This window comes from Falco punctatus, assembly GCF_963210335.1.
Source record: "Falco punctatus genome assembly, chromosome: 3".
NCBI classification, from domain to species: domain Eukaryota; kingdom Metazoa; phylum Chordata; class Aves; order Falconiformes; family Falconidae; genus Falco; species Falco punctatus.
Window position 1 is genome coordinate 71,317,763 of NC_137582.1, and position 16,030 is coordinate 71,333,792.

The following is a 16,030-nucleotide window of genomic DNA, read 5'->3' on the forward strand; positions in this document are numbered from 1 at the left end:
CTATTGCTATAGAAGGTGTTTGAAAAATAAATTCAGATCTTATGGCCAGCCACAAACTCCAGGAGCACTCATCTTTCATTTGTCTCTCTCTTTGTCTGTAATCAGTTGGTTAAGTTGTTGATTAAAGAGAATTAGGTGAATCACACCCAAGTTAAAATGGATATGTATAAACTGCATAAGCAAATTCTGTTGTTTCCTGGAAAGCAACAGCTAATGTCAACATTTCGTAAAATACAAAATTAATTTAACTTACCTATCAAAGTTAGTATTTTTTTGGTCTCTGTCGAGCAGTTTGGAACCCTTTTTTATTGCACTTTTTTTTTAAATTAATTAAGAATGCTATCAGTTCTTATTAATGAGGAATTATTTCTACGGAAATATTAAGTGATTTATGTTATGAGTATTGTATGTATATCTTCAGCCTTCTGATAGGAACATTTAAACATAATTATATATCTATATGTATGTACACACGTAGGACATGTTTTTTCAGCATTCTGTTAGTATGTTATAGATCTGGGAAGACTTTAAGAAACACCAAGCCTGAATTGTTATTTTAACTGCCTGTAGTCTGAACAAAGAGAAATAAATCTAGTGCTTTTATTACAACTAGGATGCAGTTTGAGTAGGTTACTAAGGCTTTGATTTGTTTACCAGTACTGTAAGTAGATTCTGACTTCATTTGGAATCTCAAATGTCGCTGTAGTGTCTATAGAAGCTGTAAAATATTGCAGTATATAAAAGCAGCCTCAAGTGTCTCAATAACTGTTTCAAGTAAGGGTAAACCCACCTTTGTTGCAGGCTATTTTCATTAAGTTTTGTCTGTCTACTTCTGTAATAGTTCTCAAAACATCACTGTCCCTGGACAGCTTTTCTCTTAAAATAGAATTTGCTATGTAATTTTGTAATTATTGCATACAGTGGTTTGTTATAGGATTAAAATGTTTGAAATACATATAAATTGATTAAAAGACCGATACTTTCAGATAAAACAGCAGCTAAAATCATAACATAAAATTCTGGGAGGATATGCTCAAAAATGAGTATATATGCAAAGTTTTCATTTTGCAAGCATTGTTGCTTCCAGCCATTTGTAAGGACATAACATGCACAGGTGCTCAGAGGGGTGCAGTTAAGAAGTACAGGGCAATAGTGACACAGTACTGGTCAGAGAGGTGCTGTGTAGCACCAGCAATTAGTTTGCTTCTAGAATGAAACAGTACTGCACAAAGTTAGGATAAAAAATGAATACTTTGACTAGACTGATGGCTGTCATTCAGACTTGTGTTTCGAATAGAATTCCGTCATGGATAATACTGTTCTTTATAACATTTTTGTTAGATTTTAACTGGAAATCTGGACATAGTATACAAAAGTAGATGAATAGAAAACTATATTAAGTCTGTCTAAATGTAGGTTTATCCTCTTAAAGTATGAGCATACACAATTTAAAAGTTCCTGTGTGTAAGGTCATGGAGGATTTTTTTTGTCTTGCTAAAATGCTTCTTGAGCAACTATCCGATCTTGCCTTATGCTTCTGGAAGAGAGGTGGGAAGTTTAGGAGGCATTAGGTAATGTACGTATAACTAAGCAATAAGGGACTTGGACATCTGCAAAACATCAGTTTTGTGAGGTATATGGATAATTACTAAAAATTGAAAGAACATTATAAATATGGACATAAAACTTTACAAGGATTCAAGAAGAATGTGAATATATGAAAATACCATTTTTTTTAATAAAAACATATATTTCAGGTATATATTTTAAATTTTTTATCATTACTCTTCATTCGAGACTGTTCAACTTAAAGCCATTAAGATGAAGAAAATGAATGTCATACATATTTTCTAGTACTTGTACTTTTTGGGAGGAGGGAGTCAGTACTTGCTGCCAAATCTTTCAGATCACAGTATGTTTTGAAATACGGTATTTTTTGAAAACTTAGTCTTTGATTCTCTATGAAGAGGTGGGCAGCAATCCTGTAAATATGGATAATGTGTCTTGGGTTTTGTCGTAAATCCCCAGAGATTGTGTTGTGGGTACTTCTGCCTGAATGACTTTGAAAGAACACTACAGGAAAACAAGTTCAGTAACAGTAGAAGAGATCAGCTGGAAATGAGAATGCTAATTGCATTTTCATCCTTGAAGTGTTTTTTACATGAAAGCCACTAACTTCTATAGGTAGACCATAAAATCCAGAGCTGAAGAGCTGAGAACACTACACAGAAACATATGTACAGACCATGAATAAATGAGGTCAAAGGTTGTAATATACAAACACCTATTTTCCTTCAGTTTACCCTGGGAAACAGTTTTACCTTGGCTTTTACAGCACTGGTCAGTTGTCTTCTCTATTGTATTCTTTGACTGCGTGCCAGTGGATAGTTCAGTCTATTCCTATGGAAACCAAGATATTGAAGCCAATCTTGTAAAAGGCTTTGGGGAGAGGTGCTCTAAGTTCAGACACCACTTCGCTTTCAGTCAAAATGTCTGATAGTCAGAACTGGCCTCCAGTTGTACTGATGTTCTTGGCTGATGTATTGCCTAAGATGCTTAGCCAGACAGATGAACATGATCAGCTTGGAAACTGGTAAATAAGGTTTCTATTCAGCTGTCTGAGAGGTTCTCTCCAGTTGAGTGTTTTACTTCTGGGTCTAACATGTTGCTAACAAAGTTGCTAAAAGGGTACTTTGTGAGAATAAACCTAATGTCAAAATTAGTGATGTTTTTGCTATGGTTGACTTGAAAGGATTAACAAAGCATCATATATTTAAATCCACCAGTAGTTTGTTAGATAGAAGATATGGCATCATCCTTTAGCTTACAGCTGTTGTTTTTTTTTTCAAAGCTGTAGTTCAATGGATGACTGCTAAGGATTATGTTTAAAACAATAATACTAAATATTTTCTTTTATTTTTCAGTTACATTTTTAATCAAGGAGTTAACTGCTTAGTTTTGCTCAAATTAAAACTACATAAGCCCTTGATTTCAAGTTTTCTTGAATTAAACTGGTCCAGCTGTGACTGAAATTGTTCTAGAGGCAGAAGAAATACTGGTTTAACTCCCTATAATTAATAAAATTTACGTTATTAGATTTTATTTGTCTGTTTAGAAATGGGTTGTTTTCATTCACTCCACAGCAGTTACTGAAGGTGCAAGTGGATATCAAGTCTTCTGACTATCATTTGCCATCTGATTAGGGAGTGTGGAGAACAGGAAGGGGAGTAGTTTCTCTACCACCTCTACCAACTTTGTTTATGATGTAGTTAATATAGACTACAATGGTGAGTAGACAGTATGCAGAAAAAATGAGCTAAGAATTATTATCTTTGCAGTCTAATTCTTGCCCAGTGTCCCAAGCGTGTGTCCCAAAGGTTGAAGGGACTATTTGAAAGGATTGAGAATGTCCTTAGAATTGTAATGTTTAATAAAATACATCAGTGTGTGTATTCTATAGGACTTTGCCATCAGATTGATGAATACGATCACCTTACTTAAAATTTTTGAAATAATTTGATTTAATCACCTTCTCTTTTGGTGTGGTTTCATTCAACAGTGACAGTATTTTTGCAGCTACTGTGTTTTAATGAAGAATGGTTAATCTAGCTGTTAAGAATTATGGATAAAATTGAATTTCCTTCCCTATTCATGGTTTACATATAAAAATAATATTTATTATGGCAGAGATAGGGAAAAAAAGTTATTGGGAGCTTGTCTGTGATTCTAATTTTGTGTATTCTTGATAAAGCATTTGAAATTTAACATATATTAAAATGATTAACATTTAAACATAGTCAAAATTTTATATAAACTTTGTCATGAGTATATTTGCTCAAATAAGGATATTCTGTGTATTGAAATTGTATGGCAATATAGCACAAGATAACCAGAGGGACAGCCTGTTTGTCTGATGGTGACTTTACTCATTTTAACTAGAAATTGTGGTTCTGCATAGCTATATCAAATTTTACCCTCCACCCCACCCCGGAACTGTTTAAAAATTTTTACTGATACTTGGGTGTAAGAACAGTGCAGTCATATACATTTAAAGGCTAGCTCTTACAGGGCTTAGCTGTTGTAACCAAGCAATATTAATTCAGTTTCAGTGTGTTAGAAATCAGAAGTTTCACTATTTCATGCATAGATAATTTTTCAAAACACAAGTGTTGTTAATTTATAAATGTAAAAAAATCTTATTTGTAATTTAATTAATGTATCTACTTTCTAGTGTCATTTTGATAACTTTTCTTCTGAAGAATCCTTGTCAGATTTCTGGAAGTTAGCTCATAATATAAACATATCAAAATGCTCCTTTTGATGTATGGATTGAAGTTACTTTTGGAACACTATTCTGTTCCTATATATATCAAATTAGAAGTATGATAGTCACGGTTCTGTTTTTGTAAGTGCTTAGTTTGTTCTCTGAAAAGCTACTAAAACTGGCAGGTGTTGGTGACAGAAAGTCCCTTTATATGCTCCACGTCTAAGTTGTTTCTGATGTTCTGAGAACATGTTTCTTCTCAAAGGGATACTAATAAATGAAGCAACCTCCAAAGAGACTACATGCACAGCCCCTTTTCTTTCCAAAGTTATTAAATTCTTGGGTTCTGAAAATTTTTGACCAAGCTGACCTGTGGGGTGAAGCATCCTCTCTTCAGCACCTACTCGTTGGAAAGAAAGTATGTATGTTTGTGTATATAGAAAGATTATCTTCTGTAAGATTGAGTAGGTTGAAGACAGCAGTTTCTGCCCTGTGGACATAAGCAGGTTAAATTCAGTTGTCATTTTGCTTTTAAAGGGAAAGCTCATGGATATATTTATCTTTTACAGGTTTAGCTAGCGATTAAGGAGTCAAGTTTTTTTACTTTCACTGTTTCTTGAAAGCATCTGACAGCAAAGAGCTGTTCTCAACTTCAGCTGTAGCATCTGTGCTATTCTGTTGGCAATGCGTGCTAATGTCGTGCAGAGTGTCTACTATGCTCTGCTTGGGTTTTGAGCTAAAATCTAAGTGACTTATCCCGTGAGTGTGGGAATGCACAGTACAATTTATTATTTGCCAATGTATAGATTTATACTGACTTCAGAAACTCACGTCACTATTAAAGTATAGACAATTTTGTGTTTCAGACATGAGTAATGCTTAAATCTTAACTCCAATTTTTAAGGAGTCATGGGTTTAAAAGGGTTAATATGTTGTCTGACTGTTAAAAACATAGCAATCTATTTCGCTTTTTTTCTTATCTTAGAATAAAAACTAGTATATTTGGGGCACAGTGTGGATCTATGGAAAAGGTTATCAGTGGCCTGGTATACTAAATTTCCACACACGTTTCCAGTTCTCATTCTGCTCCAAACTGGGTCTAAATCAGAGGAACAGTGTACATGACCGAATATGTAAGTACTAACCTATGATACAATTTGTTTTCCTGCTCTCAAGCTGTTATGTATCCAGCTATACTTTCTTAAACGTGATGTAGGAGTTCAAAGAGGAAAATTAAAACATGAATAATATTTAAAGACAATGAAAGTATAATCACTGCCCATACTATGATTGGTGTAGTATATAGAAAAGCATACCTGTTTTTTCTTTTCAATTAATTAAATGTCATAATTTTGTGATGTTGTTTGTGAAGAATTAACTGAATCATATATTGTATTCCTCTGAAGAGTTCTTGACTGTTAAATAGTCTCTCTTTTCACAAAAGAATACTAAGAAAATAGTGCTAAAATGTCTTACATAAGTGCCACTTAATTAATAATGAATATATTTCAAAAATAAAAAATTAATAAGCTAATAAATTATTGAACTCTCGTGGGATGTGTAATTATCAGCTTTCTGAAATCCCTACTGTCATGGATGGTGGACTTACTGCTACTCCTCCTCTCTTGTATTCGAATGCGCCCCTTGAAACCAGCTGACGTTTGTGCTTCTGATTTTGTGGGGACTTTTATATTATGACTTGCCTGCAGTCTTCTGTGCACTTGCTGACAAGGCTTAGTTACTGCAGTTCTCTCTGTTAGGGGCTGTGATCAGTGGTTAATGCCTGATTTTGATAGAGATCATCTTAATAGTACAGAAACAGCAAGGCCAAGGCACAAAAGAGTTTTAATCAGTGAATCATTCTTTGGGAATCATAACATTGCAGAATTTCATAAATACTGGTAATTAATGTTTTCAATAGGAAGAAGAGTAGCTGAGAGAAGTAGCTTATTTGACCTCAGTAGCATGGAAGAATTTAAAATTATTTTCTAAAGGATAAATATGTAAACATAAATAGAAAATTGGGTAGAATGTGCACCACACTGTCAGCAGTAGGTTCTTCAAGACTAACTGGATCTTTTGCTAGCTGGTTTTCTAGAAATAAATTCAATAGATGACCTTTTTAGGCCTGTATGAAAGTATTTACTGTAGTGCTAGATGAAAAATTGCAAGGTAAATGGGAAATTAGGACATAAAATGTAAGAGTATGGTAAAGAATTTCATAATGAACTAAAACCAAATACAGCTGAAATAGGAGCTGTGAGATCAGAAGTGTATTAGAATGCCTCAACAGTTGCACATGCATCTAGTATTAGTCAATATTTTTCATTAGCAAACTTAGTATCACAAGTAGTACTTTTTCTAGGGATACTTCAGTGTGACACAAGATTAGGTGTTATTGTAAGTCAAATACAGGATTGGAGTATCTGGAATAAGAATACTGAAAATAATTGAAATGGTTGGAAATATGAGAGTCCAAAACGCAGGGGTTGGGGGCAGAACAATTTATTCTATGTATTATGAATTTATTATTTGAAAATTACTGAGAAGGACATCAATGTGCTAATTGATCAGTAAATGTACTTAATTGATGAAAGAAATACAGGGTTTGATATATCTGACAAGACATTTGCACTAACAATAGACAAATATCATTGCCATTCAGGAGGATACTTAGTGGTACACTGTCATGTCTTGTTTGTGTTCAAAACAAATGAATTCAAACTAAAATGAGTGCAGAGAGCTGACAGTGTTGGGGGGGGGGGGGAAATGGGGTTTAATCCTTGTTATTAAGATAAAAAGACCAATGCTTGTTTAGGTTTTAAAACCTGCACTATACTTTCAAGGGTAGAGAGTGAAATTGTGTGCCTTTAATAAAAAAACCAAAACCAACCAAACAAAACCTAAAAATCCCAGCCCAAAACTGAGAAAAATGGGGGGAAATATCCAAAACACCATAATTCCACTAAAAAAAATAATCTCAAAGGATTTTTTGAAAAGTTTTAGGTGTTCTTACTCCTTATGGTGCTAAAGTATTTGGTTTAGTAACCTAGAGGGTCAATTTTAACCTTCAGTTCTAATGTGTGGTTTGTGTGTAAATATTTTTAAGGCTTTCTGTTCTACTGGAAGTATATGCCCTGACTATCTTCGGTGCTTATGGCTGTTGTCAGTGAAGAACCCTTAAAACCCACCTCCTTTGTAAGGATCACTTTTAAATTGTTTTATGTTCTTTTGGACTGTCTGTTCCCAGTACTGGGAAAGCAGGTATGTAATTTTGAATTGGAGCCAAAGTAACATCTTCATGGTTTAACAGCTTGGCATTCTTTTTGACCCCTGCTGTGTTTACCAGGAGGTTATACAGAGATGCTGGGCTGCCTTTTCCCTAGCTCTCTAGCAACCCTTACAGTCCATGAAATCTTCACAAGCCTATTATAGGTATTCTGAAAACGAAGAGTAGCTGTGCTGTAACAGTCAGTAGTCAGCTCATGTGTGCTACATTATAAATTATTACAAGTCAGTCTTTCAAGTCATGTTAAATATTTCACGTAGATTAGAATTGTTATGCTTTTTGAAATTGTGGTCTCGGCAATGAATAGGGAAATAAGCACTTTTTCTGTATGTATTGGCTCCTTTTAACCCACTGATGACGAGGTGGTGATAGCCAATCTATGGACGTGCTTTTAATGCTTGGAGAGGTGCACATATATGTGTGGAATGAGAAGGGAAATACGTTTTCACAGAGCTGTGTTGCCCATCAGCAAAATGTTTATAGAATCCAGGTGAACTTTTTAAAGCAAGCTTGTATATCTCTGAAATATTTAAAAGTTTGCTATGCAAAATACTTGGGTGTCATTCATCATTATGTGCCCAGGAGAACTCTATTTGGGATTCTGCAAAATATTCCTGATTGTTAGTGCATAATAAATGGAAGTCTGGACTACAGTCAAACTGATACAGTGTCATTTGTTTAGATGAAATAGTTCTGTTTCCCCCTTCCCATTTATCCGAGAACCACATCTGGTACAGGAGAGGGTTATCAGTTTACTGAGGCTTTATCCATATAGAATAGCATATAAAAGTAACATAATGAGAAATAATATTAACAGATTGAGGATTGGTTCCTTTTCTATTAATAAGTGTACTTCATCTTTTGGTGTTATCTGTAGTTTGGGAAAGTGTTTGGACCCATATCTACTTAATGACTACGCAGGAGACATCTGTGATGAAACTTAGTTTCAGTATGTGCATACTTTATATTAGGATGATAATAACTCCTCCATTTCAGATGGTGTTTTATTTTACATAACCACAGTCAGTAATCCAGGTTTTTACATTTATGTATTTTATATGATATTACTTTAAATGTCCCCATTGCTCTTATACTTTGACTTCCAGTTCACAGAAAGAAAATGTTACACATTTTACAGGAACTGTACTCAGTTTCTTTTCAATTCCAAATCTGAAAAGCATCAGATTTTAGGTAGCTAAGTGGAGAGGAAGTAAGATTTTTTTTTAGTAAGTATTAAATGCAGTTGTTGTTGTTCTTTTATCTCCTGATAGCTGAGCAGTGATCCCAAATGCCATAGCCGGCATAGCCAGGCTTCTACCAAATGTAGCAGAGCACTGTACATGACCTCTTTGCTGGCAGGTTAATCTGTCTGGGTCTCGGAAGGAACATGCATGGTATCTCACAGTTGAGGAGAGAATACCCTGTCACCTGTTAAGGAGGTTAACATTTGTGTCTGCTAAGAAATTTCTGGAAGGATTTTGCTTACATGAAGAATAAAACCTTTCACAAGAAACAGGATTATGTACAGCAATTTGTTGTTAGCTCTGTGTTAGTCTAAGATTTATGCTCTAACAATGTGTCTTGGAATTAAATTATTACATTTATTAAATTAAATATTTAAATTAAATCTATTAAATTAATACATGTATTAAATTATCTCCATCTATTGAAAAGGTAAATTAAAAAAATCCATTAACAACTCTGAATCTTTCTTATACTGCTAGATATCATGTGAAGAACAAAAATGTCTGCTGGATCCTTGTTCATTTTGAGTGCTGAAATATTTGCACAGGTGTGTTTTTATGATAGTGTTTTCTATATTAGGTTGATTGGTCTATTGTGCTACCTGTTATCAGAGAGCCAGCTAGTAGAGGTGGGTAATGTTATTTGAGCCTTTCCAATGAATAATATACGAAAATATGATTGCTCTAAATGTTGCAGTACAATTGAACTATTTTAAACAATGGACCAGTAGGAACCTGTATCTGCTTATTTGTTTGGAAAAAGGCTGAAAACTGGCCCAGAAAGGCTTTAGATGTTAGAGTGGCTTCGCAGTGGTGCTGGAATCCCTCTCCCTATACCCATATGCCCATGCTAGGTTCAGTTACATACCAGATCTCCTGTTCTCTGTTAGTTTGCTAGGGAAGAAGAGGACTGCCGCTGATCCAAGGAAAGGAAAAATAAATATTCTTTTCCTTCCCACTGCTGAGTGAAGGTACCATGACCCAACTTCTGAGGAAGTGTTTGAAACAGAGGCACTGGGTGACTTAGGGCAGGACTCTGCCAGGCTGTATAGCGTGGCACAATGTGAAGTGTGAGGCTAATGTTTTTAGTGCATTGGTAATACAGCCATCAGTTATTTCAGTATCAACCCATGACTGGGATCATAACAACACTGTTATCAGTACAAACCTCATTTTTTCTGTAGACTTTTGCTTAGGTGACCATATGGGGCGGAGTAACCTTGGCTGGTTGCCAGATACCCACCAGCTGTGCTCTCACTCCCCCTCCTTAGCAGGCCAGGCAGAGGAAATAGGTTGAAAAAGCTGCTTCAGATGGATGAAGAAATAAACACATTATCTTGTAGGCCCAGAAAAGTAGGTAGAAAAGAGTTTATTGGCAATTTCCTGCTGGAACCTGTTTCTGGCAATACAGTTGTATTGAAAATACAAGACAATTTTTTTCTGAGTGAATGTGCAATTTTGGAAATAACTTTTTCAGTTTTAGAAATAATCTGAATTCTGGCAAATGCATTGATTCCAACTAAGATGTTTCTCCCATTGCTTTTTTCTCTGTTGAAACGTTCAGGTAAGTAAAGTTTTTCTGACAACTTAGTAGTTAAGCTTGGGGTCCAGAACTTTCTTGAACGGCAAAGCAATGATTGCTTATTGAGCTATCTACCAAAAAATTTGTTATACTCCACTGCAGATAGTATATGTGGCTGAAATTTTGAAATAGCAGAAGTAATTCATTGTGCTGAAGCTAGTTGTCAGCTGTTCTCTGAAACTGTGATGTAGTTTGCACACAGAGTTGCGTCTTTTGGCTAAAAATAATTTTAATGGAAAATGAAGGAATTTTAAGAAACAGCATTGGAATAGTAAATTTTGGCTACCAGGATCTGAGTTTTCTGTGCCAGTATTTAATCCTGCTTGCTCATAACGTTTCCACAGTATAACAGAATAATTTTAGAGACACTATCAATGTTAAGAGACCATGGACTGACCCGAAGTGCTTCATGCTGCCCAGGAATGTTTAGGCCAATCAAATGCATTTCCTATCTGTAAAAACTAGCAAGCTTAAAGACTTGTTATATGCAACAGTTTTAGAAAAATGAAGGAATTTGGCTAGCAGTTGCTTTTCAGTTCAAGCATACCTTTTTCCCCTTCCACCTGGTAGGACTTAAATTAAATCTGCCATCAAGACATGTTTATACATTCATTGCATATTTATAAACGTAAACAGTAATCAGCTGAAGGTGGGGAATTTTTCCTTTGTAGTTAGTAGGGGTGGTATTATTTTCTAACATGTGAAAGAAACACAGCAAAATTCATAGTATTACTAAAGAAAAGAATAGCAGTTAGAAGTAAGCACATGAATAGGATCATCATGAGTAAGTAATTGTAAGTACAGATGTTTTTTGTAGTGGTGTTTTAAAAAAAATGTTAAATCATTTGGAGGAAACAGAATCTTTTGTGTTTCAGAATGAGCAAATTTAGTACAGATACATTTCCTAAGGAGAGGGATTTGTTGGTGGCTAAGCATGCAACAGAATAATACAGTAGTAACTGGTTGAAAAACTTGTAACAGCAAAAATAAAATACAGTATAGGGAAAGAAACTCTAACAATAAAATGCATGTTTCCTTAATTTTACATATTATTTTAACTTTGACTCTTCAGCTGAATTCATTCAAGAAGCACAATATACTTGTAAACCTGCCAATAAGTATCCATCAACAGGAGAAAATATATTTTTTTTTGCATGTGTATGCATGCATATTGAGCAGGAAATACTGGAAACAAACCAAATACATTATCCTCTGTGGTGGAGAAAAGCAGCTATATTTTTTCCAAGACTAATATACTCTCAAGTTACTTAATATTGTCTTCCCCGGTCTAATTCTCAACAATATCATGATACATTGCAACTTTGGCTTTTTTTCTTTTTTAATGAGTTCTGCAAATTCTTCTTGTATTTACCTGTAAATACAATGGCAGTAATGAAGGGTTTTCTCATCCCTAACTCATTCCCAAATTTATCGTTAATTCATTTTGAGTGTGTTCTGCATAGATTAGTAGCTGTGCAGGCATTATGCTGTTCTGCCTCTACTTCAGTGTATGCCTTCCTGTGTGTCTGTGTATTAAATGGACAAAATCCTAAGGTTATGCTTTCCCTGACACCCAGCAGAAGAAAGAGAATTGGTCACTGCTTGCTGTGAGTGCTGTTGAAGAGTACAGTAGCCATGCTGTCTCTGGCAAGAGCAGTTTGCAGTTTCAGGCAGGTTTGTGGTAAGGTTTTTGGCAGACTTTTCTTGTAGGCTTTCGCTGAAGAGCAAGGACCAATGACAATAAATTGTAGCAACAGGAAGAAGTTATTTTGTCTGAGCTCATTCATTATTTGCTTTCCCTGTTTTGTATCTTAAAATAAAATAGTGTACGGGGTGGGGGATGGGGGGAAATTACATTCATTTATTTTAGGTGAAATGCATTCTGCACACATAAAGGTCAATTCTTCCATTTTTATTAGGCAAAGATCAGAACAGTAATATATGCAAAATGCAAAATTTGCCCTTCCAATGTTTATGGCTGCTGTAAAAAAGGAAACTAGAATATTTTTATGCCCTGTTGCGGGATACTGTGGGGGCCTCTGGAATCCTTTGGCCTATCTCCACCCTACAATTTTGCTGAGAAAGTGATTCGCAATTCTGAGTCTTATGATATACAGACATGCACCCATTCATTAGCACTGCTTGCACTTGTCTACGTGTTTACTTTTTTTTCATTGTTTTTCCAAAGACAGCCTAAAGGGACTAAGTTAGCGTACAGGATTTATGAAAGAATTGTGGCAGACTGATCTATGTTAATTTGCAGGTAGTTCCAATAAGCAGAAGAATCTGAAAACGGGACTTCTGTTGATTTGAGTGTCACCTCCCTGTGTACATTGTCCAATAAAGCATCCTCAAATGCTGCAGCTTTTCCCTGAGTGGGGGGAAATAGTACAATTTCGCTTCTCTTCTGAGCTATTTTCATTATATTTATGGGTAATTGGTACTTTTACTTAAACTGTCAATACGTGAAGTTAGCAAAAAATAGTATTTTGTGAAACACTGGGAAATAATGAGCAAAACTGGGAGACAACATACTCCTTTCACTTTAGGAAAGATTAAAAAAGCAGGGAAGAATAGGGATGCTTAAAGTATGATCACACAAGCTAGATCCAGATGTTTTGCTTTAATATTGCTCCAGCTGTTACTGGTCCTCGATTGAAACTCATCTGCTGAAGGTAGTTTGAAAAAAAACTTAAGATTTTGTTTTGAAGTGGAAGTATCAAAATGTTATGTAGCATCTCTGTTAGATGGAAAATATCCACCAAGGAAGGAGCAGTAGCAAGTCCAGGCTGGCTATACCTTAAATCACTACAGCTTCTTCATTATTGTATCTTTAAGTTTTGACTGGCTTCTTTAGTGATTTGAGAAGTAAACCAGGATTGTTTTCTTTAGGATCCACCCTCAGTTATTAGTCACAGAAGCATTTCTACATTATTTCTGTTGAAAACCTACTAAGTCCAGAGTGTTAAGTATTTTAAATGTGTTACAAAGCTAGCTGTCCCATCCATTTATCATGCATACAGTAGATCAAAACTGATATATGGTTCCCAATTTAAAAATCACTTTCCTGTATGTTTGTTACTCGTTCAAATGAGTACATTTTAGCTCTCTGAATTATTCCCTGTTATTTTTCTTACTTTCATTTTGAAAATTGTAATCTTTCTTCATGTTTTGTTTGATTCCTCATCTGCTAACTCTCTGCCTTGCTGAGACTAGCATGGAATGGTCTTATTTCAGTTTTTACATTATGTTTATTGAGGTTAAACTGTCAAGAAACTCTTGACAATATTGCACAATTTTCAGTATTACTGAACCCTGTCTTACACACTCTGCTAACAGAAGATATATATCTGATACTGAGTAGCAAACCAGACTTAAAAATCAAGAATTAATGTTTTTTAACAAAAAATCTTCAGTAGATGTTTCCAAAGCTTAGAGCTGTTTTAATGCAGGTTCTTAGGCACTGTAATACAACAGTAAATATATCTAAACAGTATCATTGTTTGGTTTGATAAACTGGAATAAATTTCTGATATTTTTCTTTACCCAGGGAAATTACCGCTTCATGAAACTTTTACTGGCTCGTAGAGGAAACTGGATGCAGAAGGACTTAGAGGATATGACACCATTACATTTAACTACACGTCACAAAAGCCCAAAATGTTTAGCTTTGTTGCTAAAACATATGGCACCTGGAGAAGTGGATACACAGGACAGAAACAAGGTAAAAATACGGCTTATTTTAAGACAAGACTTGTAGCAGCTTTAAAAGTTTGCTGTTAGCAGACATCCTTCCTAACACTGGGTGTAGTGATTTTGCTCTGCACTGGGGCCACTAAAGTGGTGGTGATGTTGACACAGCCGTCTATAGGTGCTACCTTTCAGAACTATATGGTGGGTTAGCTTTTGCAAGCAGCCAAATGCTCACCCTGCTGCTTTGTCACTCCCCCTCCTCAATGGGACAGATGGAGAAAATAGGTGGAAAGAGCTCACAGGTTGATGTAAAGAGAGGGAGATTGATCACCAGTTACTGTCATGGGCAAAACAGACTTGATTTAAAGAAAATTATTTTCCTTTGTTGCCAGTTGAAATAGCTTTGTATAGTGAGAAACAGATGCAAAAATTAGAACATCACCTTGAAGCCACCACCACCACCTCCATCTGCCTGGCTCAACTTTACTCCTTCACTTCCACTTGCAAGGATGTTCCATGGGTAAAAATATCCATAGACTAAATCTGTCTGGTCAACTTTCCTTTTTTCTGTATCTCTGTAGGTAAAAATGGATAATTTTTAGAGTCTCCTAGTCATATGTGGCTTTCTGGCCTGGGATAGAATGTGATAACATTTGTCAAGAAGGTTTTCAAACAGGGCAATAAAAAGTATCAAGTTGTTGTTGTTATCATTATTATTATTAAATGGACCAATTGGCAGCAGAAGGTCTGCTATCAATGCACATGCACTGTTACTTCCATGAGTGAATCATTTAGTGAGACGGATGTGATGATGAAGTTGATTGACATTCTGGCATAAGACTTTCATTTGAAGCAGAGCAGCAGTTAGTGACTTTGACATTTGTTTTGTGAATCTGCAGACTTCCTTGGGGAGAAAATGTAATCTTGACATCTTCAGAGCTTTACATTACTGCCACCTTAGAATAAGTCCTTCAGACTAATTTTCTGTATCTGTAGTAACAACGGTTGCTTGAAAGGCCAGGAAATCTCCAGGTAACTTTCCTAGTATGTCATACAGTGCATATATCACTATGAGTTGTCTCATGTCCCTTTGCAAAGTCAAGCCATGCTCTACCACATCAATAAAATTACCAGCCTGATTCAGAAGCACCCTGACTTCTTGTAGCCTCAGGAAATAATCTACCGATATTTGTTAAAAAAGACTATAATTAAAATGACTAGCCAGAAAAGATGATGGATCTTAAAAGGAAAGTGGTACAGTTCTTAAAACAACTGATTTATGAATACTGTTCATACAGAGAGGTACTGCCAGTCCACAGTAATATCACAGTAACCTGTTTTAAAAGAAGGAATAGATATTTAGACTATAGTAACTATATTTTTTTAGGTGCCTCAGATTAGTGTGGTTCTTAAGCTTGAGTGGTTAGCGATGCTTGATTTAAAACTGATGTGAAATGGTGGCCTCCATTAGCATTAGTAGTAGGATATGAGGAAGCGTAGGACTTTCACACAGTCCTGACAGACATTCTAGGTAAAGGATTTCTTGTTTACACATATGTTTTGAACAAAACAGAATCATGCCTCTTGTTGGCATGCTTGATGCATGTTCTGTTTGGGACATGATCACATTGCCTTCAGTAGACGGATTTCTAGTAATTATTGTGGACCTGTTAATCTGGGAACATCTGGTTTAGGTTCATGTGCTGGCAGAGTTTGTGTCTCCTGAAATCTGAAAGAGACTTCTTTCAAAGAACCCAGAGAAATGAATGTTCCCTAAGCCAATTTTTTTTCTGCAAGGATATAGTAACAAAGTGTGAGACACCATGAATGTAGATAGCAAAAGGAAGACCAAAAAAATTCATTATGTAACTACCATTGGCAAGGGTAGGCAGGGTATTGAATACAGCTGGAACAGTTACTGATGATGGAGGCTTTTTAAGCATTGAGCAGGAAGGTCT

The 16,030-nt window shown here is 35.5% G+C and overlaps 1 protein-coding gene across 12 annotated transcripts in view; it reads left to right on the forward strand.

The window, feature by feature from the left end:
- INVS (inversin) overlaps window positions 1–16,030 on the forward strand; it is a 99,075-nt gene that overhangs the window by 30,841 nt on the left and 52,204 nt on the right. For 8 of the 12 annotated variants that reach the window (XM_080378567.1, XM_080378568.1, XM_080378569.1 and 5 more), the window contains one exon: window positions 13,930–14,103. In XM_080378567.1, the coding sequence (XP_080234693.1) occupies window positions 13,930–14,103 (174 nt within the window). Of the gene's footprint in view, window positions 1–5,249; window positions 5,398–5,423; window positions 9,346–9,406; window positions 9,427–13,929; window positions 14,104–14,971; window positions 15,105–16,030 lie in introns of those variants that run through there. The other 4 variants (XM_080378562.1, XM_080378572.1, XM_080378571.1 and 1 more) reach the window with 4 other exon arrangements.